This window comes from Nelumbo nucifera, chromosome 1, assembly GCF_055504915.1.
Source record: "Nelumbo nucifera cultivar China Antique chromosome 1, China Antique-T2T, whole genome shotgun sequence".
Taxonomy (NCBI): domain Eukaryota; kingdom Viridiplantae; phylum Streptophyta; class Magnoliopsida; order Proteales; family Nelumbonaceae; genus Nelumbo; species Nelumbo nucifera.
In genome coordinates, this window is record NC_142649.1 from 178216863 (window position 1) to 178244745 (window position 27883).

The window sequence follows — 27883 nt, forward strand, 5'->3', positions numbered from 1 at the left end:
AGGAACCAAGGATGATGATGACAACGACGACGACAAAAAGAAATCACACTTAATTTGATCCACCGTCCAAAAGTCCACCAACTTGTCATCTTATCAGGAGCATTACATGATTGACGTCCCACATTACACCATGGAATGATAGAAACTTGGAAAGTATCCACGTGTCCATATATATGTGATTATACGGATACGGTACGTATGCTCTACATCAGTTCTCAAAACACGACCTACTTAATACGTCAGCTGTTATCATTTATAATTAAAAAACATCTGATAAAAAATAAAATAAAAACTGTTCGAAAGCATAAAAATAGATTATTGACCCAAAAGAAACTTGTTCAACAGGAATCATAACACTTGGAGTATGCACAAATCGACCTAAAACCTAATTTTTAAACCCTAAAAGCCTATACCCCTAAATTTTTAAACCCTAACCTTAAATTCTAAATATTAACTGAAAAATGCATTTGGTCGGACACACAACCCCCGACCAGGTAGGAGCCAATAATTCTCTATTCTGTGGTCATTACAGAACAAGTACTTCTTTTTATTATTAAAATAATAAAAGGGACCCGTATCAAGCAGGAATCGAGGGAGTTAAAAGTAAAAACTTAAAAGCGCCATATGTTCATTTTTTGTCAATTGTTTGCGAGAAGAGTTTTTGAATTTAGATAGAAATTGAAAGGCCTTTGAGGCTTTGATACAAACGTTCCAAAGCCCTCTTAAAAGCCAACTATGTCATTTTCTTCTTTAACATAAATGATGATGATTTCGGCAAAGACCCAAATGATCTAATTCATAAGGAGCTTGACATGGAACAAAGCTCTCTTTTTTTCTTTTTTTTTTTTTTAGGCAATACGGGACATTTTAAGAAAACGCCCCCAATAACTTACAGACATTAAGACATACTTTCTGCATCTAATATATAAAGAATATGTACATTCAGAACAAAGAAAAACCATGCATCTATGAAATTGACATGGAACAAGATGAGCTTACAGCCCCTAAATCAGCAAGCACCCTATCATGTTTTGGTCTCACCAAGGTCGTCCGACTACTTGGCGCTTTTGTACATGCTATCAATGACGTTCTGTGAAGAAAATTCTTCAGTCAGTAATGGTTCATATAATACACAATACAAAACATGCACAATAAATCACTTCAGCATTGTTTTGTTTGTTTGCCCTGGAGACATGAGGGTGCAATTTATATGTATTTTAGCTCCCCTCCTATGTATCCTCACTCAATCATTTAATGAAATTTCTGTTATTGATAAAAAAAAATAAAGAAAGAGAAAGCACATGCTTAATAAATGATACACATAATGTTCTCTTTTAGTAAGATGACCACTACTAACTTTTTGGGGTTATCCGCTTTTTATTATACATCCTCTAAAAACTTCAATCCAGAAACTTCTTCGATAGGTAACGGTGCAAAAGAAAGTTGAATAAAATTTTAATCCTAGGAACCTTCCATTCTATATAGATTCTCTATTCATTTTAAACCTAATAAATGGTCTTCTATATCCAAGAGCTGATTTATTCTTTTTCGCTTTTTGATAAGAGTAAAACATAACAATCAGTGAGCCATGTTTACTGGTGCCATTAGACACTACATTCTTTTCTTGTTATTCTCTTCTGTTCTGCTTGGGGGGTGGGGTTGCGGGTTGAGATTAAAAGAAAAAGGTCTATACCCTAATAGAATGAATACATTATAAAGCACACATGAATTATAATTATAGGCGGAAATTCCAATGAGATAATCATCAAATTTAATTATTATCATATAGGAATTAAGGAAAAACACTTGCAGAGGTAGTTTATGGGCCCATTTAGGAAGGGCTTTAACTTTGGTTCAGCTGATTTGAAGAAGCTACTGGAAGAGACTGGTCTAGAGACATGTAAATGGCTCTATGGTGACCAAAACGTGGCTTTCTGGATGTTAACCCCATATTGCTTATAGATTTTCTGGGTGGACCCCATCTCACAAAGCCAAAGACACAGATGAACGCCCTCCCTAATGGGCACTGTACTGACTTTTACATTTGGAAAGTTTTTATTAAACAGTGTTTTCCTCTACTGAGGTCATGGCTGTTGCAAGAATCAAACCATCACAGTATAGAATTAAGGGTATGATTTTAAGGTTCCAAGGAAAGGCCAAGAGAAGCTAACCTGGTAATACTTGAGTAACTGAGGCCTCTTCTTTTTATATGTTGGTGTGAGGAGATCACGCTCCATGTCAAATGGAAAAGGTTCTAGATGCACAGCTTTGATAAGCTCAAAACCCTTTAGCTGCAAGAACATTAGCACAGTTATTAAGATCACCAAATTTTGAGTAATCAAATGACAGTAAAAATCTCTGTATAGGAGCAAGAGGAGAAAACCTTCTTTTCTCTGCCAATCTTTGTGAGTTCACCAAGGATGTATTCTTTAGTCTTGGGATTCTCACAAAGAGAATTAAATTCCCCAGAAATTCCATTCTCTTCAGCCCAACGTTCTAGGATTTGCTTATTGGGGTTGATAATAGCAACAAGGAAGGACTCAAAGCTATTCCCGTAAATCCATATCTGAAACAGAAAGGTGGATTATCTTCTCAATAAGCACAAACTCAAGCACATCTCAAGTGGGTGAAAATAAAAGAAAAACAAACTGGAACAATGACATCAGCTTCCCAAGTGATATTTAAAATCAACAACTAATTCCTTTGTTCTTGGCATGGGCCTTCAACCATGAGATTTGTCTGGGCATAATGAGTAAAAAATATAAGAAACTTCTCTCCAAGACAAGTGATTTGTCCATCAATATGTGCATTTTTCCACTGTTTTGTTGTACAAGGGTAAGTAGGTGCATCCACACACTTTCTTCGCTTACCTGTGTGTGTCAGTATATGCACAGAATGTGGGGTGGGAAGATCTTCATTCTGTTTTTTATCTCTCTACTCAGTGAAATATTTCCAAAACAACCTTATGGCACAAATACAATTTCATCTCTTCTTGTCTGTTAAGATTTTAATTTAGTGAATCCAAATTTACCAGGAAAAACAACTTGTTTTCTTATTCTCTTCTTTTCTCCTTGCTTATTCATATGCACATATGTTTTATGTGTAGAGTGCATATATTCCCCAGAAAAAAACATCAATTTTGAGTCGTTGTTTTTTCTTCTTATTTCCCTTGCCTTACTTTTCTAATTGCTGAAGAACCAACAGTACAGTATACTAATTTTCTTGTTTAAAATCTATCAAACATTGCAATAAAGTTTATTCATGTATAGAACAAAAACATATTCATTCCCTTACCCCCCCCCCCTCCCTCCCCAGTCAAGGAATTCCATTCATTTCCAAATAAGGTTACACAACATACCGAATCAATAGCAGGAACAAGACCATAAACATTTTCCAGGTTCTCGACAGCAACATATTCTCCTTGAGAGAGTTTGAAAATGTTCTTCTTTCGGTCAATAATTTTCATGCTCCCATCTGGTTGCCACTCTCCAATATCCCCTGCATACAAACAATTGGTAAGACCAAGGTTGATGAAGAACAAATTTCCAAAATTGTGGATCCACATTTTATTGAAGAATAGATGCAAAGTTAAACAAACCTGTGTGGAACCATCCATCCACCATAACCTCTTTGGTGAGATCCTCGCGTTTGTAGTACCCTGAGAATAGGGTATTACCACGTACACAGATTTCTCCACGTGGTTTACTGGAAAGGGCATCATATCCCATTTCCGGGACAGACTCTAAGCATGCATCCACATTTGGTACTGGAGGTCCCACTGTCCCAAGCATAGCTAGTTGGTTTGGTAGCGAGACAAATGTCCCCGCACAGGTTTCTGTCAAGCCTGCATCAGAAAGAAAGGCCATCTGATCTCAAGCATCCAGACTATCATGTACTGATAGGATATAATCATGATCTGATGAAATTTTGGTATAATTATTGCACACACTTGTCTTGCCACGTGTAGAGGAGGGACTAGGAATTAATTTCCAAGGAAATATGCTACACAACTAAGTTATATGAGCAGATGTTTATAACCAATGTGCATAACTTTCTTATAATATACAATGCTTTTTGTGACCGTCCAAAAGACTCAGAGTGGATGACAATAATTTAAATAGGGTTCACTTTGGTGCCAGATATCATTTACAATGAGTTTATGTGAGAGAAGTACTTGGCACAGACATAAGAAGACTTTGCCTTACAATTGAAGCATGTAAAATTCTCAACATGTTTGTCTATCTCCTAGTTGCATTACTTCAAGTAGCTGGTGTGGTTTTACATGTCTTGCTTTTCCTAATTCTAGAAGAAAAGCCCTGGAGACAAACCTACGCAAGGGTTGGCTTTGTGATTTTGGTTACAAACCATTCTATTTTAAGCTATCTGAGATCACATCCACAATGACTAGTGCCCTAGGTATTAAAAGGTCTTTGTTTTTTTTTTTTTTTTTTTTTGAAAATTAATAGGCCATCACGCACAAGCACCAATAAAAGTTAATAGACCATTACAAAGTTGTACAACACATAAGAATTTATAAAAAAAAGTAACCAAAAAGCATACTTATAAAAGGTGCAAGCCTAGGCCGAGGTGCAAGGCAACCCTGGCACACCTTTTGAAAGGGGCATCATTGGGTTCAAGGGAGGCACTAGCTACAACAAGGTACAAATCAGTGTTTTCAAACCGTCATTGACCTGGGCGGTTGAACCGTTCGAACCATCACCTGGCATCAGTTCCAAAACCATTGACTTGGTCAAAGAACCATCAACCCAGGCAACGTGTCACAAGTTGCAAATTGCAATTTATATGAAAACTTCTAGAGACCATAACTTTGCACTCAATGGTCAGTTTTGGGTGATCTATTTGCGCTATATATATATATATATATATATATATGTTACATGCAGAATATAATTATATATCCACAATATACATGTATATAATTATATAATTATGCATATTATATTTATATATGCACATAGATAAATGTAAATGCATACGCTGGCCGACCCGTTCAACCCAGAGAGTTCAACCTCTAGCCTTCAACCCAAAGGAAAAAAAATGGTTCAGCCTCCAGGTCGGATTTTAAAAACACTGGTACAAATTTCTAACTAAATTATCAATTAACCTTTTTTCTTTTTGGTAAAAGTAACCATCTTTAAGCTTATGAAAAAGGCCCAAATAGTTCTGAATAAATATAGTCACTGACTCAGTTCTACTCTGCTCATGGGCACCGAGGATGAAACAGAAACATAAATATATTTAGGCAAAAACTACCAATGAGGTTAAATTCTGCCGTAATTCCTAAAACACTGCTCACAATAATTTAACATACCAAATGGTACCTTTTGTCAGATAGGTCATATCTGAAGTGAACCTTAAGGCTACAATGCTCCTCAATGGTTACACTTATTCTGGATGATGTTAAGGGAACATTGCTTGGTATATTGGTAAATTTTGAATGAGTCGAGCTGCAAACAAAGGTGTGTACAATGAGTTATTGGAACCGATCAAAAGTGAAAACACACCAGTGTTCTGTACCCATAAGGTGTGGGCCCCATGTTTACGGAACACTGATGTGTTCACTTTTGATTGGTCTCATAGCCTATATTGTACGTACCTGTTTGTACATCCAGACTTGGTAAAATCTCAGGGTCACAAGCATGAGAATGAGGGTTCAAGTCTGAGAGCTTTGCACAAAAAAAAATAAAAAAAAATGCCAAACGTTAGGTCTGTATCCTGTCCACCCCTCCTAAGACCACAGATAACTGGGACCAACATTGGGTAATGCCCTTTTTTTATTCTGGACGATGATAGTATGCAGCATGCCAATGACAGACATTCAGTATGGGACATTCTCATACAACATGTATAGACCATTGGTAATACTACACCTGTCTATCAATTTCATCAACAAAGCAGTGGATAAATCCCATGTTCCCATTATGGATTAGAACTACAGGTTTTGATTCAGGATTTATCAAATTTCTCCTTAATACTTTTACTACCAAGACCCAGATATAATTGAAACAGAAGAGCACAGTGGAAGTAACAAGACTGGACACAGAAAGCTAACTCAGAATGGTTAAGAAATACTAAACTTCAATTCATGAGAAATTATAGCAAGATCAGCTCAACTTTATTTTCTATTCAGAGGTGTCAAAAACACAAAGAAAAACTTTTTTATTGGTAGCCATAAACTTTTTGGAAATGAATGAATCATAATACAAAGTGTGCCAATCAGCCGTTAAAAACTAACAGAAAACTTATAAATATAACCAGATAGCAATCCAAAAGAGTGCATACCATATCCCTGTAGAACATGAGCACAAGCCACCACACGCAGAAAAGCTTCTACATGGGTAGCAAGAGGTGCTGCACCTGATAGAATAAGTCGCACATTCCCTCCCAACCCTTGCTTCACCTGAGTTGCAGAATGATCAAGATTGCAGGGTCCGCCAGGCAAAAAAAAAGAAAGAAAGAATAAAAGGAGAGAGAGAGAGAGAGAGAGATGCTATTAATATACATCAAGTACCTTGCTAAAAACAATTTTATCAAATATGGGAGCTGCTTCTGCATGTGGTTGTCCTCTCTTCATGTTAAAGTTCTTCCTGCATCATTTTCGAAGTCATAAATCAAAAATAGATATCAGGAAAAAAAGAATTACTGCTACATTGTATAACAGGGAAATTAAACAATAAACATGCAAGAAAATGAAGTAAAGAGATATCAACCACCACCACAATTAAATTAGTTTTTAAAAATGTAAAAAACTAAAGCCAACACACTTTCATTCCCTTTGAGCTTTAAAAGCACAAATACTGAAGCTTATCCAAACACAACCTCAGTTATTTGGTGGTAACTGCAGTGGAAAGAAAGAAAGAAAGATGCAGATTAGCAATTTCTTCCTCATTGGGTAGGCATTTAGGTCATCAGTAAGCTTCTAGAAACTAAAGAGTTTAACAACTTAGCAACCTTTAACAAATTAGCAGGGCTCTCTATTAAATTTGATTAGTTCATTGCCCCCTCAACCCCCAAAGCAATACCACCACTCGAAGGAAAAAGGAGGTATAATATGCCCTTTTAGGTTTGTCATCTTGTCAGTGCTATTTTTGGAGCTTTCTAAGACCTAGTAAATGTTTCCCATTTCCCAATGAATACAATAAAAGCACATGGTTGCAATTGTTATCCAGCTAATCTCTTTACAGTGGGACCAATCCAATGATCAGATCCCATCCTTTGAACATTAGACACAGAGAAAATTGATCAAAAAAAAAAAAAAAAACATTAGACACAGAGAAAGTTATTCACCCTAGATCACGTATAAGGTACTGACAGTACAAACAAATATACAGGTGACGGGTGACCTATATTTCCTTACCTTTATCATCTCTCCTATTTTGACCAATGGAGGATTGGCAGGATAATCCAGAACGTTGATGACGAAAGCACTTTCTGGATTGCCCATACTACAGATACCTATTCCATGTCAGCTTTTATATAAAATTATTGGAACCTTCCCTTCTAATCCCATTCAATAAAATTATAGATTTTAGTTAAAAGAATATATCAGAAGGGGGCATTAATTTCCAAAAATGGAAAGGGTATTTTGGTCTGAAACTTGCCACAAGGAAACAGAAATGCAGTTGAGCATGGAGCCCTTGTAAGGTGCTACATTTATGAAATCTAGATCATTAGCATTTCTTTTATAGATGTCTCGTTTTTATGATATTCAAATAAGCAAAGAAGAAGGGGATTTGACAGTAGAGTGGAAAATCTAATAAAAGGTTGAACTAGGGAATTAATGGTTTGAATATTTTAGATCAAGAAGCCCAGGCTTGTGTAGAAGTGGTTTGTTACACATTGAAGGAGCTAGAAGAGCTTGGGGTAGACCAAAATGGACATGGGTAGTAGTAAGAAATGATTTAAGAACTAATAATTTAACAGTGGTTATGTCTTTAAATAGAACAGATTGGCAAAACATGATTAATGTAGCCAACCCCATATAGTTGGGATAAGGCATGGATGATGATGATGATGATGATGAAGCTCAGGCTTGTGTTTGAGGATCAGTTACAAAAGAATGTAGTTATTCAAAAAAAGCATCTTGCTTTGCGTGAAAGTCAGCTTGGCTCAATTCAACAAGCCTTAATCCCAACTACATGGGGTAATCTACACAAATCCTGTCTCACCATGATGATGATGATGAACTCAGGCTTGTGTTTGAGGATCAGTTACAAAAGAATGTAGTTATTCAAAAAAAGCATCTTGCTTTGCGTGAAAGTCAGCTTGGCTCAATTCAACAAGCCTTGATCCCAACTACATGGGGTAATCTACACAAATCCTGTCTCACCATTGTACCATATCAATAGCATGCCACTTAGGTTCCGGTTTTAGAGAGGCTCAAGAGACATTGTTGAAATGGAAGTCAAAACATCTTTCGAAAAGAGTAACTTGATTATTAGTATTGTTAACTAACTTACCTGCCTAATTTCTTTCACTTTTCCCATTCCTGGGATGAAACACACTTACTCACAACTCCATAAAAGACATAACATACAATAAGGGAAATCAAACAAGAACACATTTTTGAATGTGATGCAGGACACACCCAAACAGCATCTAATTAGGAAATCGGCCTAAGTAAGCAGGAACCAGCCCGCGTAGCACTTAGATTGTTACTTTGAGATCTAGCTTAGTTTTACCCAAAAAAATAGGCTGGGTGGAACTAAAAAGAGTTTCAACAATTAGCAAATCAAGTGAAATAGAACCAGTAAGGTGGCTAAAAGAGTTCAAACAAGCCCTATAGGATGGTTATATGAAACAAAAGGCAGATAGAGGTCTAGCAAGGGCATAGGGATTCAGAACATTAAAGATGTAAGCATGGAGTCTCTAATGTCCTAAGAGAAATGCAGAAATCTTAGAAATAGAAGTAAAGAAGAAAAAGGGAAAACGTTGAGAGAACAAAAAATAAATAAAGAGAATTAGAGGGCAGTGTTTTATAACTCGGCCTGGAGGTTTGAACTGCTTTTCTCCAAGGGTCAACACACCAGCAGTTCAACCATCTGGACCACCAGGTCAATCTATGATTCCATCACTGTAAAATTTTTCAAAAAAATAAAATAATACAAAAAACAATGACCTGTTGAACAGGTAAGACAGGTCATGGTTCAACCGTCCAGGTAAATAGGTTGTTGACCAAGTCAAGGGTTTTTATAACATAGCAGGTTAAAGGTTGAGCCGAACCAGAATTATGACTGGGTCACTAGTCTGAGTGGCTAAATCAACAACAGGTTGAAAACAGTGCTAGCAGGATAAAGCAATAGAAGAGAGGTTGGGCAAAAACAAGGAAAAGAAGGATAAAGTTTAAGACAAATGACAGATACAACCAAAATAAAGCAACATAAAGAATGTGCTTGTTGTAACTTGTAAGGATAGACAACAGTCTAGTCGAGTCAACACTATTAGGTTAATAGAGTCCACTCCAAAACATAAAATTGCAATAACAATTTGAATTCCATTCGTTCATGCATCAAATCTCTTTAAGATTTAAAAGATAATTACCTTCTTTACAGATGTAACTAGGGGTGTCAATTGGACTGGATTTGGTCCAATCCGATCCAGTCCAATGTGAGTCCATTACAAATGGACCAAGTCCAATCCAATCCAATGAATATTTTGGACCGGTCCAATTCAATGTCTGGACCGTCCAATCTGTTCAAATTCGTTTTAATTTAGATAGGTTCCAACCCAAACCCGGTCCATTGACACCTATGTTCTTATCTTATATCAATGGACCAGATATTGGCCTAATCCAATCCAATCCAATATAAATTTATTGTGGGTGGACCAGGTCCAATCCAATCTAATAAATATTTTGGACTGGATTGGTCCAATCCAATATGTCTTATTGGTCTATCCAAATTGATTTTAGACTGGACGGGGTCCAGTCCAAAAACCGGTCTATTGACACCCTTAGACGTAACTAAACAAGGAAAACCTTGCTAACAAAGGAAAGAAACTGAAATCTAAATAATTCTACAAGATTTTCTCAATCTCTGTTGTAACTCCATGGGTCCAACTTGAGCTGGCCAAAACTGCTGTTAGGACTCAGTTTCATGGGCTGACTTGCGTGTAATCTATGAATATGGGTTGTGACGCCCATGGTCTTAGCAGGATTGGACCTTCCTTTAGCCCATTTCTTTTCTCTATCAGGATAGGTGCCTGGTTGTCACAAGTGACCAATTTGCCGTCAAGTGCCTTCAACACGCCCACAACCTGCCATCCGAGTGTCCAAGTGTGTGTCTTGGGTGGGGCATTGCATGATTTTGTATGGGGGGATTGCCAATGGCATTACTATAATTCTATAGTATGATTTTTCACCTTTTTGATGTTTCCTATTGTCACTCCCCCAAAAGCTTAACGTACTCTTTGAGGGGAGGTAGGTAGTCGAGTGAATGAAGAGCATGTAAAGGTTAAGCATGAGATCCCCTCGACACTAAACTGTGTGCTTATGCTTGCCATCTATTAATGCAATACAAGTTGCCTTTTGTCTAATTTGTGTACCATCTTTGTTGCCTTTTCTTGTGTTGTTGCTTGTTGCTTAGGCTTACTCGTCGCATTCGAGTGTCGCACGGGGCCCCAACGACTAGCCCCATGACAGTTGGTATTAGAGCAGGAGCTCCTACACACACATTGGACCTTGTCTGCGCCCCTGCTTCAGCACAATGAAGAGCAACCGTGACATTGCCGATGGCATACTACACGGGCTGCACCAAGCCCACGACACCAATGAGGCTCCACTCGACGATCCTGCCAAGATGCAAGCCCCAAAGGGCCGCACAACTAAAGCTAGCAAGCGTGACAAATCTGTCAACCAACTAGCTAGCATGGACATGCACATCCTATGTTGTGAGGCAACAGTGGGAGAAACCCAAGATCGGGTCGATGAACTCCACCTCAACCTAGAGACTGTTGAGAATGCAGTGGTGGAATTAAGACGTTTCAATGGCACCTTCAGAGACATGCACACCACCATACAAAATTCGGGAGCAGGGCCTTCCCAAAGTAGCCTACAGGGCTTGCTAGACAGATTTCAAGCGCAATTGGACGAGATGACTCTCCTAGAGGGCGGTGGCCAACTCATCTAGCACTCCCTCCACCCTAGCTTCCATGCACATCAAGATTCGTAAGCCAACACCTTACTCGGGTGCTCGGGATGCTAGGGAGCTTGACAACTTCTTGTGGCAATTGGAGCAATATTTCTCCGCCATTGGCATCATTGACAACCAAACTCAGGTACGTACAGACATTATGTATTTGACTGATATCGCAATGTTATGGTGGCGTAGGTGTTGCCAAGACATTGAACGTGGAACCCGCACCATCGACACCTGGGTTGGATTCAAGAATGAGATCAAGCGCCAGTTCTACCCTGAAAATGTGGAGTACATGGCACGCCGAAGAATGAAGAATCTCAGACATCAAGAATCACTACATGACTATGTCAAGGAATTTTCAGCCTTGACGCTGGAGATCTCCGACATGTCAGACAAGGATCTCCTGTTCAATTTCATGGACGGTCTCAAGCCATGGACTGAGCTTGAACTTCAATGACGTGGGATTAAGGACCTCAACACCACCATGGCCGTAGCTGAGCAGCGTGTTGATCTGAGGCACCTAAGAAAGAAGAGCAAAAGCCATCCCGCCCACGTACCATGAGTTTGAGTGGGGGAGATCAACAATCAACCTCTACAAAGGAGAAGCTAGTGCGCACCGACAAGCCCATCAATCACCAACAAGGGAAGAAGCCACAAGGAGCCCAAAGCTATCAAGGCCACCGATACACCAGGAGACCAACTATTCCCGCACCTTGTTACATTTGCAATGGAAAGCATTGGACTAGCGACTATCCTGTGCAGAAGAAAATCAATGCCCTCATCACCAAACTCAATGATGATGAAGAGAGTGATGAGGAGAAAACCACAATGGTGCCAAGAGTAGGCGCCCTTCAATTTTTAAACGCCATGGTTAAGAAAGAGGCCACATCCAAGCAGCCCACCAAAGCCCACAAGGGGCTGAATTATGTGGACATCACCCTCGGTGGAAGGCCGACCCAAGCCTTGGTGGACACTGGGGCCACCCATAACTTCATTTCTCTTGCGGAGGCAAAGCGACTCAGTTTGACCACCACCAAACAAACAGGGTGGGTCAAGGCTATCAACTCAAGGGCCAAAGCAGTAGAGGGCATGGCTCGAGGAGTAGAACCCCAAGTTGGACCATGGAAAGGACCCATCAATCTATTTGTGGGAAGAAGTCTCCCCCAAAACTGTTCCATTTCCTGCGCCAGCACCAACATCAGCATCGACATCAGCCTCAACATCAGCAGAAGCTGACTTCGCAGCAAAAGCCGCAAGCGCCCGCAATTGATGGGCCTAAGGGAAGACCCAAGGCCAACTCCAACACCCAATTTACCTACCATAATGGGAAGAGAGTGCCACCCCAACTCGTTAGGGATCATTCCAACACTCGGCCTTCATCTAACCCATATAGTAACCATGTGAGGAGATAACCTTGGGAAACACCCCTCTACATCCAACCCCCTCTTAATCCAAACTCACATTTTGCACCAATCCTTCCCTTAGCTAGTAGTGCAAGCCAACCTAGGCCTCATTTGACATACCTTCAAGCCGCTAGCCAAGGATTTAATCTAACATCTAGCCTTAGGTCTCCCCAACACCTCATAAACCTTCAATCCCATCACCCCAGCACTTGCCCAAGCCTTGGAAGAGAAGAAGCTCGTGGAGCCGCTGAAGAAACCTTCACCAACAGTAGTCTCACGCCACAAGCAGAAGTTGATCTTCAAGGACGAAGATCGAATTGAGTGGGGGAGACTGTCACAAGTGACCAATTTGTCGTGCCATCAAGTGCCTTCAACATGCCCACAGCCTGCCATCCGAATGTCCAAGTGTGTGTCTTGGGTGGGGCATTGCATGATTTTGTATGGGGGGATTGCCAATGGCATTACTGTAATTCTATAGTATGATTTTTCACCTTTTTTATGTTTCCTATTGTCATTCCCCCAAAAACTTAACGTACTCTTTGAGGGGAGATAGGTAGTCGAGTGAATCAAGAGCATGTAAAGGTTAAGCATGAGATCCCCTCGACACTGAATTGTGTGCTTATGCTTGCCATCCATTAATGCAATACAAGTTGCTTTTTGTCTAATTTGTGTGCCATATTTGTTGCCTTTTCTTGTGTTGTTGCTTGTTGCCTAGGCTTACCCGTCGCATTCGAGTGCTGCACGGGGCCCCAACGACTAGCCCCATGACATGGTGCTGATAGCGTGATACTATACTTTTGGCAATTGGCACTAATGTTTAATTGTTTACAAACCCGTTTACTATGGCAGTCAACAAAGAGGAATATGTGAAATGATGGAAGAATAATTTGGAAACCTCACATCCAAAGGAATTAACAGGATTGGGAGGTCGGTGAAGTGGCAAACCTTCTTATTAAGCTTCGAAAGCAGAACACTAGTATTGTTGCAAATGCCAAAGATCTTTGAAATAGGACAGCATCAGTAAATTCTCATTAAGAACCATTTGGAAATGGGGAAGCATTAGTGATTTCTCAGTAAGATCATTGTAGGGTCTTGAATCCTGACAGCAACAGTACATTTCCATACAGAATCATCTTGAAACCCAGGCTCCTTCTAAAATAGCTTTCATGTTATGGATAGAAACACTGGACAAATGCTAAGTATGGAGATTTCTATGACAGGATGCAGCTTCTAGAACTGGGATCTGGAGTCCACAAAATTTATTCATGCATTGCACAGTTATTATAAACTGTGGTTGCACTTAATTAGATCCTTCAACTTAAGTGGGGTCTTTCCTATAACAGTCAAGGAAGTGTTGGAGATATTGTAAAGGGGCTAATAAACAAAAGGGACACTGGTATCACAGACTGTTCCAGCAGCAGTAGACAGTAGTTTGGACAATATGGACGGAAAGAAACAGAACTTTTGAAATTAAAGCTGCTCAGGAGGAGATAGCCTTGAAGAATGTTAATGGAACAATGACATCATGGATTATGGAAAATAAGGAGTTTAGGGATACTCATCATTCTGTGCTGTCAGGGATTGAATTGGAATGATTTGGCCATCAATGGCTGATGGTAATATAGTGGTTACATTCTATCTTTAGGCTCAGTTTGGAAAGAGTACAGATACAAATATGTACAGTACAAATACATACAAAAGCAGTCTTTTACCAGACTATTCAATCCTCATGTGAGAATTTGGTCCCATGGAACTTACCATAAGTATGCAATATTAAACAGTTTTTGCTTCAAGAAACCCCCAGCAGAGATCTTCTCTGTCAATCCTGAAAGCATACACAACAACCACGAAAATTAATAAGTATTTTCATTTTTCACTGATAAAAAAGTACTTTCATCCTATTATGGAACTGCTATTACTACTCCCCTTTTTGTTTGAAACCGACTCCCCTTTAATTTTGCTGAATATCTTGGGACCAAAATAACCCAAAAGCTCATGTTCCCTGATCTCTTTTTTTTGTTATTAATACCCAAAAATATCCAATTAAAAAAAAAAAAAAAAAGTTATCAGAATGAAGTACATATCTTGGTGGAATAGTAAAGTCTTAGACTGACAAATGTGAAAACACACAGGTTCAGGTCTCAGATCATCCGCTTCAATAACAATCAAATTTATTGACTTGTACATAAAATAAAGTACATATATAGAAGCCAAGTTCTCTCGTAAATTGGCTTGTCCTATTACTCACTCTTAACAATGATTTGTACATGGCACAGACTTCCCATATTGGCTGACCTCTGGGTCCAACTGAAAGTTTCCCTAAGCACCCCATACAATTGCTACACCTCCCTTACCACATTCTTACACTTCCATGGCCCAATACTGTTGTTCTTCAACCAACCCACATCTGTTTTCAAACCCTCAATTGGGTAATAACCTTTCACCAAAACAGCTTAGTGATAAGGTTCATTTCATAATTTAGAAAAACTTGAATGGGAGTGGTCCAAGCAAAAATGGGAGTTGCAAGAGAAATTCCTTCTTTCTTTTTTGGAGGATCAGTAAGTATTTTCATTCTTCTGTAAGATACAAGTGATGAAGAAAGGCCAGAAGGGTCAAGAGACATGGACTATGAAGCTACATTCATTCCTTGAAAATGTGCATAAATCTCTTGGGAACTAATTTCCTCAAAGTGAGAATATAAATAAGCAAATTCTCTCTTACAGACAAGTTTAATAAATGGTAGGTTTGTATGACCAGTTGACCACCATTTGATGGTTTTCTTTTATTTTTCGGTATTTGGTGATACACCCGAACCCCCCATAGGGGTTGTTTGAGTAGCACAGCACCACATTTGCAAGTGAAGACCAGGCATTGTTTAAAGAACTAGTTGGACAAAAGAGTGTTCATCAAACCCACCCACCCCCACCCCCCATGCAAGTGAGCCATATGGACCATGTGCACAGTATGTGAATCCCATTTGGATGCAAAAAGCCCTTGAATAGCTTTTGCCTGTATGCATGCTAAAGGAAGATGGTTCATTAGCACTAGCAGATGTTGGTTCCAATTCATACCTGAATAGATCCTGTCCAGTACACGTGGAACAGCACAGAAAATAGATGGTTTTAGCTCCCCAATGTCCTCAACCAAAAGTTTGACATCCTAAAGATGCAATCAAGTCTGAACTTAATAATCGCACTCTTTCCAGGTAAAAGTGTATGCAATGCTTTAACTTACCCCACGCCAAAATCCTATTGAGGCACCATGAGAAATAAATAACTCTTCAATCACACGATCAAAGATATGTGCCAGCGGTAGATATGACATGTATACATCCTTGGTATGCAACTGTTCACATACATGAATAAAAGTTATAAGGACATACTTCTCATTGATTGCTCTTACGTGCTAGTGACATGAGGAATGCTAATCATACCCTGATGAATGGGATCAGTAAACTACTTTCACCACTTTTTTACGTGTCCATATCATGGGTGTCTGTCTTTTTACATGGTGGTGGTTTGGTAATAACACTACCTCACATGCACACATGCAAAAGAATTGATGAGTATGGATCTTTGATCCCGTGCACAAGCACGAGAGAGAGAGAGAGAGAGAGAGAGAGAGAGAGAGAGTAAGATTCAGTGTTTTAAAAGCGCAAGGGCCAATTTGCTCCTGAGGCGCAAGGCGCAAAATTACAAAAAAAAAGCTAAAAAAAATAAAAAAGTCAGAAATTTAAAAAAAAATGCAAAAAAATCAAAAAAAATATAAACTTAAATTTTAAAATAAATGTTTTAAAATCTTACCGGAGCTCCAAGAACCCCCTATTTGCTAATGTTGTCCATTCATTTATTGCAATAAAATATCTTCTTAAAAGGCAATAAAAGTTATAAAATCATTATTTTTATGTGAGAAATAAGAATTTCAGACCCTAACATAGACTTGTTCAGGCTTGCCTCGAGGGGCGTGGTCGGGGGTTCGAGGGCGGAGCCCCAGGCCCAGCCGTTAAGACTCAAAGAAAAAAAGCAAAAAAGCGCAAAATTTTAAAAAGGCACACGCCTGGGCTGAGGCACATCAGGCATGCACCTTTTGAAAGGGGTGCACCTAGGACCTAGGTGAGGCGCATACCCCAAAATGCGCCTCGCCTGTGCGCCTCAAGCGCACCTTTTAAATCACTGGTAAGGTTAGCATTCCTCCTAGCCATACAGGTAAATCAAAATGTGCACACTTTCACCTCTTCATTGACACTCTCTAGCAGCCGCTTTACACCAGCTATAAGAGTAATAATGCTATCATTGGAAATCATAACACCCTTTGGGTCGCCTGTTGTTCCACTAGTATACATAATTGTACAAATATCAGTTTTCTTTGTCACTGGAAGATCAAAATGTTTATTAACACCCTGCAGATGAAAAAGTGCAAAATATGTCAGAACTCACTTTCAATTGGTACTTCAAAATTTAACTTTCATTTATTGTTGCAGAATCGCCAATCATAAAATAATTATTATTGAAGAATTTAACATTCTGTCACTTATAAAATTTAGCATAGTTCAATCTTTTTTAAAGCTTATATACTATAAATTTAAGCTTTATAAATAACATGAACAAAATATTTCTATTGTTATCTCACAATGTAAAAAATTATGGGTAGCAACTAGTTCTAATTCTTGGACTTCCAACCCTAGGCAACTCTCATGTGGTTGGCTGGATCAGACTCACATGAGAAACCCTAATCTGGCTCTAATACCAAGTAGTCGATCAAGACTACCATCAGTCTTGAATTCGAAAGCAAAAAAAAAAAAAAGAAAGATTTCAGAAGAAAAGAAGAAGCACACGAAGGGTTTTAGAAAAGAGAGAGAGGGTAGATCTTAATGATCTACCAACCCACTCTTAATATTTATATATGTTGACTAATTGTAAAAGGGCTGAATTGCCCTTATTGCTTACATGGCAAATAAACTAATAATAAAGCTGAAATAACAAGTTGTAACAACAAACTGAAATAACTACCAGCTAACACTGACATAACTAACAAAAAACATATTCTATGCTGCCATACGAACACAGTGGGGACCACAGCAGTGGGGTCCACATCAGTGTTCTCTACACTCCCCCTCAAGTTGGGAATAGATATTTGTTTGTCATTCCCAACTTGCATAGGTCTGCCTCTAATTTCTTCCTTGGAACAACCTTGGTGAGAAGATCTACGAACTGCATGCTGGAGGTGATATACGGGAGACACACTTCTTGAGACGAAACCCTTTCTCTGACAAAATGTCGATCGACTTCGATATGCTTAGTTCTGTCATGTTGTACCGGATTATGAGCTATATTAATAGCAGCCTGATTATCACAATACAACATTAATGGCTTCTCATAAGCAATACCCAACTCCTCAAATAATGACTTCAGCCATAGGATTTCTGCCACACCATTAGCCATAGATCTATATTCAGCTTCAACACTAGAACGAGAAACAACACTTTGTTTCTTACTCCTCCAGGAAACAAGGTTATCTCCTACAAAGGCACAATATCCAGAGGTAGACCTTCTGTCATCAACACTCCCAGCCCAATATAGACCTCTATCTTCATGTGATCATTATTCTTGAATAATATACCTCTACCTGAACATCTCTTCAAGTATACTAATATTCTCTCAACTGCAAAGAGGTGACAGTTCTAGGAGAGTGCATATATTGACCGACAACGTTGACTGCATAATTGATGTCCGGTCGTGTGAGACAAAGATAGAGGAGTTTTCCAACCAACCATTGGAACATAGCTTTGTCTTCAAGAGGCTCTCCACCCTCTACACTGATCTTGTGATTGTTCAATAGGTGTATCTGCAGGCTTAACACCCAACTTTCCAGTTTCTGCTAATAGATCTAAAACATACTTCCTTTGAGAAATAAAAATCCCATGTTTAGATCTAGCAACTTCAATAACCAAGAAGTATCGTAGCTCTCCCAGATCTTTCACCTCAAAATCTTAATGAAGGAGTTGTTTAAGAGACTCTATCTCATTGTTATCATTCTCTGTCACTACAATATCATCCACATATACAATAAGCAAAGTCAAGGAAGAATCCACTCTTTTAATGAACAATGTATGATCTAACTGGGCCTGTACATAGCCAAATTTTTCAAGGGCTTGTCTGAATCTATCAAACCAAGCTATGGGGGACTGCTTTAGTCCATACAAGGCTTTATTCAACCGGCAAACCTTCTTACTTGTCTCTGCATCATAAAATCCAGGAGGTAACTGTATGTAGACTTATTCCTGTAAGTCTCCATTGAGGAAGGCATTTTTAACATCTATCTGGAACAAGGGCCAAGAATAACTGGCTGCAAGGGATAGCAGAACTCAAATAGTGGTCATCTTTGCTACTAGAGCAAAAGTCTCCAAGTAGTCTATACCATAAGTCTGAGTAAATCCCTTTGCAACTAACCGGGCCTTGTACCTTTCAATGGAACCATCAGCATTATGTTTCACAGTAAATACCCATCTACATCCAACCGATTTCTTTCCTTTAGGCTGGTCAACTAGATCCTAAGTATTATTCCTCAGAAGGGCATCCATTTCAACCTTCATTGCATCTTTCCACTCAGGAACTGACAAGGCTTCCTGCACCGTTCTGGGAATAGGAATATCAACAATGGATGTGAGAAAGGACATGTAAGAAGGGGACAAGCGATCATAGGATAGAAACTGGGAAATGCAGTGAGCTGTGGATGTGGTGCAACGCCGTTTGCCTTTACGGACTGCAATGGGGAGGTCAAGGTCATCCAAAGAAAGTAAAGTAGCAACAGTGGAAGGTATCTCAGGGGGACCTGGATCTGATAAAGGGACTATGGTACCTGGATCTGGATCCGCAGAAGGAACTAGGGCTGGCCTGGACTGCTGATGACCGAAATCAACCTGCCTCCACCGCCTGTGATACTCTCAAATCCTGACACCTCTGACAACCCTCCCCATTACATCCCTCATCACTTAATGGAACAGGTAAAGGAATTTCTGATGAGTTAACCCTAACCCCACTCTCACTACTCTCCCCCTGAGGAGAAACCCTAGGGTAATAGGGTACCTCCTCATAGAAAGTAACATCAATCGAGACAAATCTCCTCCTAGAAGTAGGTTCATAATAACCCTTTTGATTTTGTACATAACCAAGAAAAATGCATTTAGAGGCCTTAGGATCAAATTTGGAACGATGAGGTCCAAGAATTTGAACAAAGCAAGTGCAACCAAAGGTTTTAAGGGGAACAGTAAATAAATCTTTATCGAGGTATTGAAGGGTAAAGGGAGGCTTCATGTCAAGAACCCGTGAAGGAACTCGATTAATGAGATACACTGTTGTAAGAATAGCATCGCCCCAGAAACGGATAGGCACATTGGAGTTAAACATAATGCTTCTAGCCACCTCCAATATGTGCCTATTCTTCCTCTCAGCAACCCCATTTTGCCGTGGTGTACAAGGACAAGTACTCTGGTGAATAATCCCATGATCAAGTACTCGGATCTGAAGATTTTGATTTTGACCCCAAACTGGGTTAAAATCATCTGATGAAAGATCTGGGTCAGAGCAGAAACCTCATCTCGAGAACGCATAAGGTAAACCCAAGAAAAACGGGTATAGTCATCAACAAACAATAAGAAATATATGTATCCCCTCATAGAAGGGATGTGATACGGGCCCCAAACATCAGTGTGCACAACATCAAAAGAATTACTACTTTTATTACTCAAGGAATAAGATGTTCTACAATGCTTTTCAAGCTCACAACTCTCGCATCTCAAATTTGACATCTGAACAGACTCAAACAAATTTGGAAAGAAACTCTTCAAAGACCGAAAGGATAAATGACCTAACCGATTATGCCAAAGCATAACCGGACTACCAGACTAAGAAACAAAAGACTTCCTCTCTTCATATCTTTCCAATGAGAACTCTCTCCAAGCAGATAGATCTCATTCGTCTCACGGCCAGTCCCAATCACCTTCCTTGTCTCCAAGTCCTGAAAAATACATCGGTCAGGGAAAAAAGTTACTAAACAATTCTAATGTTTTGTAATACTACTGACTGAAAGCAAGTTAGTATCAAGCTTAGGAATATGCAGAACTGAAGATAAGAAAATGGTATTAGACAACTTGATGTCTCCCTTGCCAAAAATGGGAACAAGGGAACCATCAACAATGGACACTTTATCTCTACCAGAAGATAAGTGATAGGTAGTGAACAGTGATGGCAAGCTAGTCACATGGTCAAATGCACCTGAGTCTATTACCCAACAATGTTCAGTGTTACCTGGAGCTGAAGCATGGTAAGCTGAGGCCCGAGTACTTGAATGAGCAAAGGCTGATGTGGAAGGAGTTGATGATGATTGTGATGATTGAGTTGAATTCCCATCTTCCTTTTCCAACTGAGTTAGGGCAGCCCGAACAACAGCTAAGGTGTCTAGAGGCGTGCCTTTTGTGCCCGATGAGGATGCAGAATCGGTATTAACAGCCATATGGGCATTACCCCTTTTGTTCCTCAGTTTTGCTAGGACTAGATGAGGGTGCAACTTCCAACATGTGTCTTTAGTATGCTTAGGTTTCTTGCAATGTCCACACACTAGATCCCGCTTATCTTCCTTCTTTATATCCCTTTTTGTATCACCCCCAGACTTAGGTTTAATTGATGCCAAGGTTGGTGGGAAGGGTTGATGTTACATCATAACCTTTCTCCTAGTCTCTTCACTATGCACCAAGGAGTAGGCTTGAGATAAGGTCACACTGTCCCTTGTTAGTATTTGTTGTCTCACAAAATCATAGTCAGGATTCAGACCAGCTAGGAATTCAAAAACTCTATTAGTTTCAACTTGCTTTCTATGAGTTTGCGCATCCTTCTGACTTTCCCACTCAAGCATTTCTAGGTGGCCAATTTCATGCCACAAAGATTTCAAAGTAGAGAAGTAAACGGAGACTGGTTTCTCTCCTTGCTTAAGGTTATTAACCACACACTTCAATTCATAGGCCCTAGCAACATTAAGGGGTTGGGAGTAAGTCTCTTTCATGACATCCCAGATTTCCTTGGCTGTTTTTGCCCACAAATAGTTTCGGCCGATATGTGGCTGCATAGAGTTGAACAGCCAGTCATAACCAAATAGTTCTCCTGAACCCGCTTGGTATACATTTGGTCCTCCTTAGATGATTTTTTCACATCTCCCAACAGGTAGCTAAGTTTTCCTCTACCCCCAATGGCCATCATGGTCGATTGGGCCCATTCTAAGTAGTTGGATCCATCAAACTTCACAGTTGTAATCTGAAAGGCATTCTCAGACATGTTACCAGAATTGCTAGTCCCAAAAACACCTTCCCCCTGATTCTTGAACTCCATTCTTGGTCAAGAATTAGCAATAAAAAACTTTTGAAGCTACTGTAATAGAAAACAACACCTAAACAACTGATAACAGCCGACCTAGGTCTTCCAAAAACAAGGAAAAACAGAATTTTGTATGAAACCAGTTCAAATCTGATTTGAAACCAACAACAGTTCTGAATTTTAGGGTTTTCTCTCAAAAGCCTAGAAAGAAAAAAAAAAGGTTTTCCATCCGCACCTCTCAGAATAGACCAAGATGATTCTTTCAAGGTTATTCTCAAGCAAAAAAAAAACTTACTTTATGAAAGAAAATCTCTGGCCGCCACCTTCTGTCTAATGCAGAACCCTAATCTTGGGGATCCGAAGCCTTTTCTAATTCTTCCTGACTATTGGAACTCTCCCAGCCTTCTACAATCTTCTTAGTAGTAGCCGCACACTACTAGTAGCCTCCAAGAATCAGCCAATCCTCCTTCTTCGTTGAAAAACTTCTAAACCTAGAAAATTCTCATGTAGTCAATCTAATTAGACTAACATAAGACCTCCTTCTCTGCAACCAGTTTCAGGTTTTGAACAGAAATTCTGATCGCCACCTTCAATCTTGATAAAGAAACTGATCTTGGACTCTTTATCTTCCTCTGATTCTTCCTAATTATCAAGAACACAACCCACTCTTTGGACAGCTGCTACAGTCTCTAATAACCTCCAAGAATCAGCCAAAAAAGGGATCCTCTTAATCTTCCAGCCCTAGGCAACTCTCATGTGGTTGGCTGGATCAGACTCACATGAGAAACCCTAACCTGGCTCTGATACCAAGTAGTCGATCAAGACTACAATCAGTCTTGAATTCGAAAGCAAAAAAAAAAAAAAAAGAAAGATTTCAGAAGAAAAGAAGAAGAGAGGGAGAAAAGAAGAAGCACACGAAGAGTTTTAGAAAAGAGAGAGAGGGTTGATCTTAATGATCTGCCAGTCCACTCTTAATATTTATATATGTTGACTAATTGTAAAAGGGCTGAAATAGCAAGTTGTAACAACAAACTGAAATAACTACCAACTAACACTGACATAACTAACAAAAAACATATGCTATGCTGCCATACGAACACAGTGGGGACCACAGCAGTGGGGTCCACATCAGTGTTCTCTACAGATAACACTGTTTCTCAAGGCTTTGAAGGATCAGACTGATAAGATATCCCCACCTTACCTCATAATGTTTCCTTTTTTTTTTTTGATAAGTTACCTCATAATCTATTATTGATCCTTCAATAAAAATTACCAGCAGGTAAACTGATTGACAATGGATAAAGATGCAATAACCCCTGAAAGCATAATGTTTAGAAGAACTTTAAACTTTCAGACAGTATATGAAGAAAAGGCATCTCTTCCATGAGCATTCACTACTACTTTGGATACAACAGCAAGTAAGAAGACCTATATTTCAATTTGATTACCCTACCAGTTGCAAGAATTCTTCCCAGGAATAAATTGCTAAACCAAACTTTTCCACCTCTTCTCTTTGTTCAGGTGTAACCTCGCCAAAGCTCACAACAGCTGAAAAACAAAATGAAATTCTCAGTGTCTCATATCACAAATTCACCATTCACCAAGCATGTGGAAGAAATGAAGCTTACTTTTCAAGTACTCTGATGTCTTTGGAAATGTTTTTAACACCTGGAAAGATGAAAGATCACCTATTAATATGGAAGAACATTGCTAGTTTATGCTATCTGGCACCCTGATCAAGTCTACAGTTGATACATGAAAAACTGCTGTGTAACTGCAGGAATGACTGGGCTTAAATACAACAAAATGCTTTCAGTGAACTGAAAAGTAAGTTCAACTGAAGTCCCAGCTTCATAATATGTGAAACTAATGGGTCCTAAGCAAGGCCTGCAAAGGTTTGTTGTGCCGCCCATACTATAATGGACAGTGCCAGTACGGCACCTGATACAAGCCCAGGCCTGCCCAGCCCTGCCTGTGGGCAGGCACGATATTTTTTATGTGGTGGGTTGCAGTGAAATTTCCCTATATTTTATATATAAATGTTATAATATGGCACTTATAATATATATTAGATATAATGTATAAAATAAATTATATGCATAATATATACTGTTTAATATAAAATATTATAGATGTAATATATAATACATAAAAGACATAGCCCCAGGCCATGCATCATATGGGTCTTAACCCCTAGGCCAAGCCCAGCCTAAGGGTGGGAGCTGTGCTTGGCATGCCATGGTACTGTGTTGTGCCGGGCAATGCCAGCCCATGTGCAGCCCAGCCTGTTTAATATCTCTAGTCCTAAGAAGAAAACAACCATCATTTTTTTCCAAACTAGTTAAAGAATGAAAAGCAAACATAAAGCATCATATACCTCAGGAATCTTCTTTTCCTCTACAAAAGCAATTGAAACCTCTGAATGGCATATAATAAATTCCACAGCATCAGCACCTATAACCATGAAAGAGTAGTCACAACTATTCATCTTCAATTACTGTGCTTATAAAAAATTACGAACACTCGACAAGGATTTTAGTCAGGTGCCCTATCCCATATTTTCTTGATATAGTTAAAAGGCACCATAAGCATATTTCTAATTAAAATCATAAGCCTATAATATAGAAAATCAAATGCTAAAGCAATGTCCTCAAAGTGCATACCAAGGGTATCATATAAAGGAACGCAATAAATGCCGTGAGCATTGCAAGCCTGCATATATTTTGCAGAGTTAAATTAAAAATATCAAAAGAGGGAAATTATACTAGGCAGAGAAAATAAGAAACTAAACTCCACAAAACCATAACAAAGAAAGGAAATGCACTCCAAAAAAGTAAAACCATCACAAGAAAATAAGATTAAGGCATTAGAATATTAAAGAGAAATAGACAACATCCTTAAACAAGAGTTTCCTAAACCTATAACTCAATAGAGAAATTGACACTGTTTAAGGAAATCACTCAATACTCAGAGATACTGATGTTGTTCCTGGAAACAATATGTAAATGATAAGCTAGTACCTCCATGCTCATAATCCACTCCGGACAATTGGCACCATAGATACCGCATCTTCCTCCCTGGAAATGACAAATGGGCAAATGAACTGTTACTCCAAGTTGGACATAATTTTTGCACATAGAACAATCTCATAAAGGAAAAGAAAAACTACTACTACCAAATGAGATAAGATCAGTTGGTCAGTTCAAGCCAAAGGAGGAAAATAAACTAAAAGATGAAAAGTTTAATCTTGCCCACCTAAATAGAACTTTACCCAAGGGCCCTCAAGGACAGAATCTATGATAAAAATGACAAAAAACATGAATAAGGGAGAAGGGTTTTTTTTTTCATTCTTTTTATTGAGGATCTCACTATATCCATGAGCAAAGAATCTAAAACAATACAAAAAGTTGTTTTTCCAACAGAACAGTATGACCCTATCAAGAAAAAATGGCATTGCCATCAAGCTACCTGTAATTGCAAACCAAAATTTACTCCTGGTAATTTTTTTACATCAGGCTGAGTGGTAAAACTAGAAAGGATAGGATCAAAAACGGAGTCATACAAAGGAACCGAGGAGTAGCTCCAATAGGTGATAAAATGAGAGAATGAAGACTAAGGTGGTTGGTCATGTGCATAGAAGACCATCTACAGCATCCACTAGAAGAATTGAAAGGGCTAGAAAAGCCAGGGGCAGATCAAAAAGGACTTGGGTGGAAATAGTAAGAACTGATTTAAGCATCCATAATATGACAATGGAAATGGAACAGAACAGATTGGTGAAACATGATTCATGCAGCTGAACCATATAGTTGGGACAAGGCTTAGATGATGATGATGATGCCAATGATGACAGCTTAATCACAGGGTAAAGCAACAACAGATCTACAGTATTTCTGGGAATCATTCCAAAAATTGTAGCAGGGGTGAATAGAGACTGTGGAAGGATCAAACTGCTCAATCCTGCTTGGTGTCAAAGCATAGATTCAAGAGCACAAACAACTAATACAAAATTTGTTATTCAACTTTTCAATCCCTAATACTGAAAAATTAAGATACAACAAATCAGTAACTTACTTTCTCAACACCACAACTACGGATAGAATCTCCAACTTTCATGACAATGTCATACACTTCTTGGTAAGTTTTCCAAACATATTTACCCGGCTGCAAAAAAAAAAAAAAAATAGATATCAGAAACAACCACCAAAACTTCAACGTACCATTGATTAAGAGGAAATGTATCATAGGGAAGGTTGATTATGTGAGGAAAGCAGTAATCTTAATTGCAAGGAAGATGTACCTTCCCATTGACAATCTCACGACGACCAAGCATTGGATTTTTAGGACACTTCTCAACTGACATGCTGTAACAGACAAAATAACATCAGTCATGTCAACAACGTCAAGGACTCAAGAAGATAACCAAACATTTTATGCCATTAAAAGGGACCGACTCACCACCAAGCTTTTGAAGGATTCTAACCAAAGAAAATTTAAAACTCACTAATCAGTACTGCCAACAGTAAGTTGAATTTGCAGGCGTTCGTAATAGTTTATGACACCTTTATTATTACATAATGGAAATTCAATACGGATAAATCCTACAATCCTCTGGTGAAGGTAATAGAGGGGCAAACAAAACGAAGGAATAACATAAATAAATCAAGTTGATAAACAAGTAATACCAGTCCTGAAAGTGGGGCAATCAGAAAAGGCAACATATTTCATGGTGTCGAATAATGAGAATGACACGATGGGATCTAAAATATTTCCAAACGTAAAAGCTCCAGTTTGGTCAACAGTTATAACAACATGACTGTAGTGTGAGAACTCCTTCCAAATTTTCGTCCTGTATAGAATGAAAATATGCGACACCAAAAATTTATGTTATGAAGTGTAAGCCACTAGATTTGCAAAACCTAAGAGGTAAGAACCAATGATCGATTCAAATTTCTTTACCAAACTAGTAAGTTATAAACAAATAACTAGTGAATAGTAGAATGATCTTAAGGTATGGCCGACGAACACAGAGCTGCATGTCTGCGATCGAACCATCTCCGTTGACTGATTTGGACCAAAAGAAGTAGCTTTCACATAGTTACATCTAGATTATAGACAGCTTTCTAAAAATAAATAAATAAAAATGCTCGCCGCAAAATTTTTCATGGCGCGCATGCTAGCATCAAATTTCCGAACCTCACGCTTTGATTCATATGGGTGGAAAACCGGATATTTGAGTTCTCGAGTAGACGAAATTAGTTAACAATAAAAAAGAAGAAGCCCAACCCGTGGAACTAAAGATTATTAAAATTGGCGAAGACTCAAAACGAAGAACTGAAAAAATGAACCCACCGAAAAACATCCCAGCAGCTCTCCATTCCTTCAACCGGCGGTGGGAATCCATCCTTAGCGAACAGACTTCGATAAACGGGACCCCTCGAAGGCTTCCCATCAGTCGCTTCCTTTGCCTTCTCAACCTCAATTATAAACTTATTATGCTGCTGCTCCATTGCTTGACCTTACCCTCTCTTCCTTCTCAGATTTGGTCGTAGTGAATCAATCTGCAAATCTGAACTACGCGGTTAGAGTTTTCAGATCCTCAGTCAGAGGCAAGTGGTAATCGAAATAGGACAAGCCCGGCAGAGCTGAAGACTCAAGGGAGACTTTGTCGTTAATAATATACACAGAAGACATGTTAGGTTAAAAGTGTTGAACCACGGTTAAAATTGACCTGAAAACCAGTTAACCGATCGTCACTCGTCAGCGATTCTCGACGGCTGGACCATCTAATCGGTAAACCCCAACTACTCGTGTTGTACGGTCCAACCGTAACGATTAACAACACCGTAGTCCGTAGTAAAGGAATACAGGTTACAGGCTGGGGAGTAGACAGGAGAAGATTTCTTTTGAACAAATAGACATGAAAAGATTTCGGAGTAGCTGTTGATTGTCTCAATAA

General features: G+C 39.0%; 1 protein-coding gene across 1 annotated transcript; it reads right to left on the reverse strand.

Moving 5' to 3' along the window:
• Positions 1-769: 769 nt before the first annotated feature.
• LOC104600370 (long chain acyl-CoA synthetase 4-like) lies at positions 770-27881 on the reverse strand. Its single transcript, XM_010263276.3, has 19 exons — positions 27277-27881; positions 26225-26288; positions 25999-26088; positions 24945-25001; positions 24588-24636; positions 24302-24378; positions 23553-23592; positions 23378-23472; positions 16791-16958; positions 15794-15904; positions 15631-15718; positions 14318-14384; positions 6533-6608; positions 6304-6421; positions 3599-3844; positions 3359-3498; positions 2384-2566; positions 2172-2291; positions 770-1090 (listed from the first exon to the last, which is right to left on the reverse strand). The coding sequence occupies exons 1-19, from the start codon at positions 27432-27434 to the stop codon at positions 1055-1057; spliced, it is 1983 nt and encodes a 660-aa protein (XP_010261578.1). The 5' UTR covers positions 27435-27881; the 3' UTR covers positions 770-1054.
• Between the last annotated feature and the right edge of the window lie 2 nt (positions 27882-27883).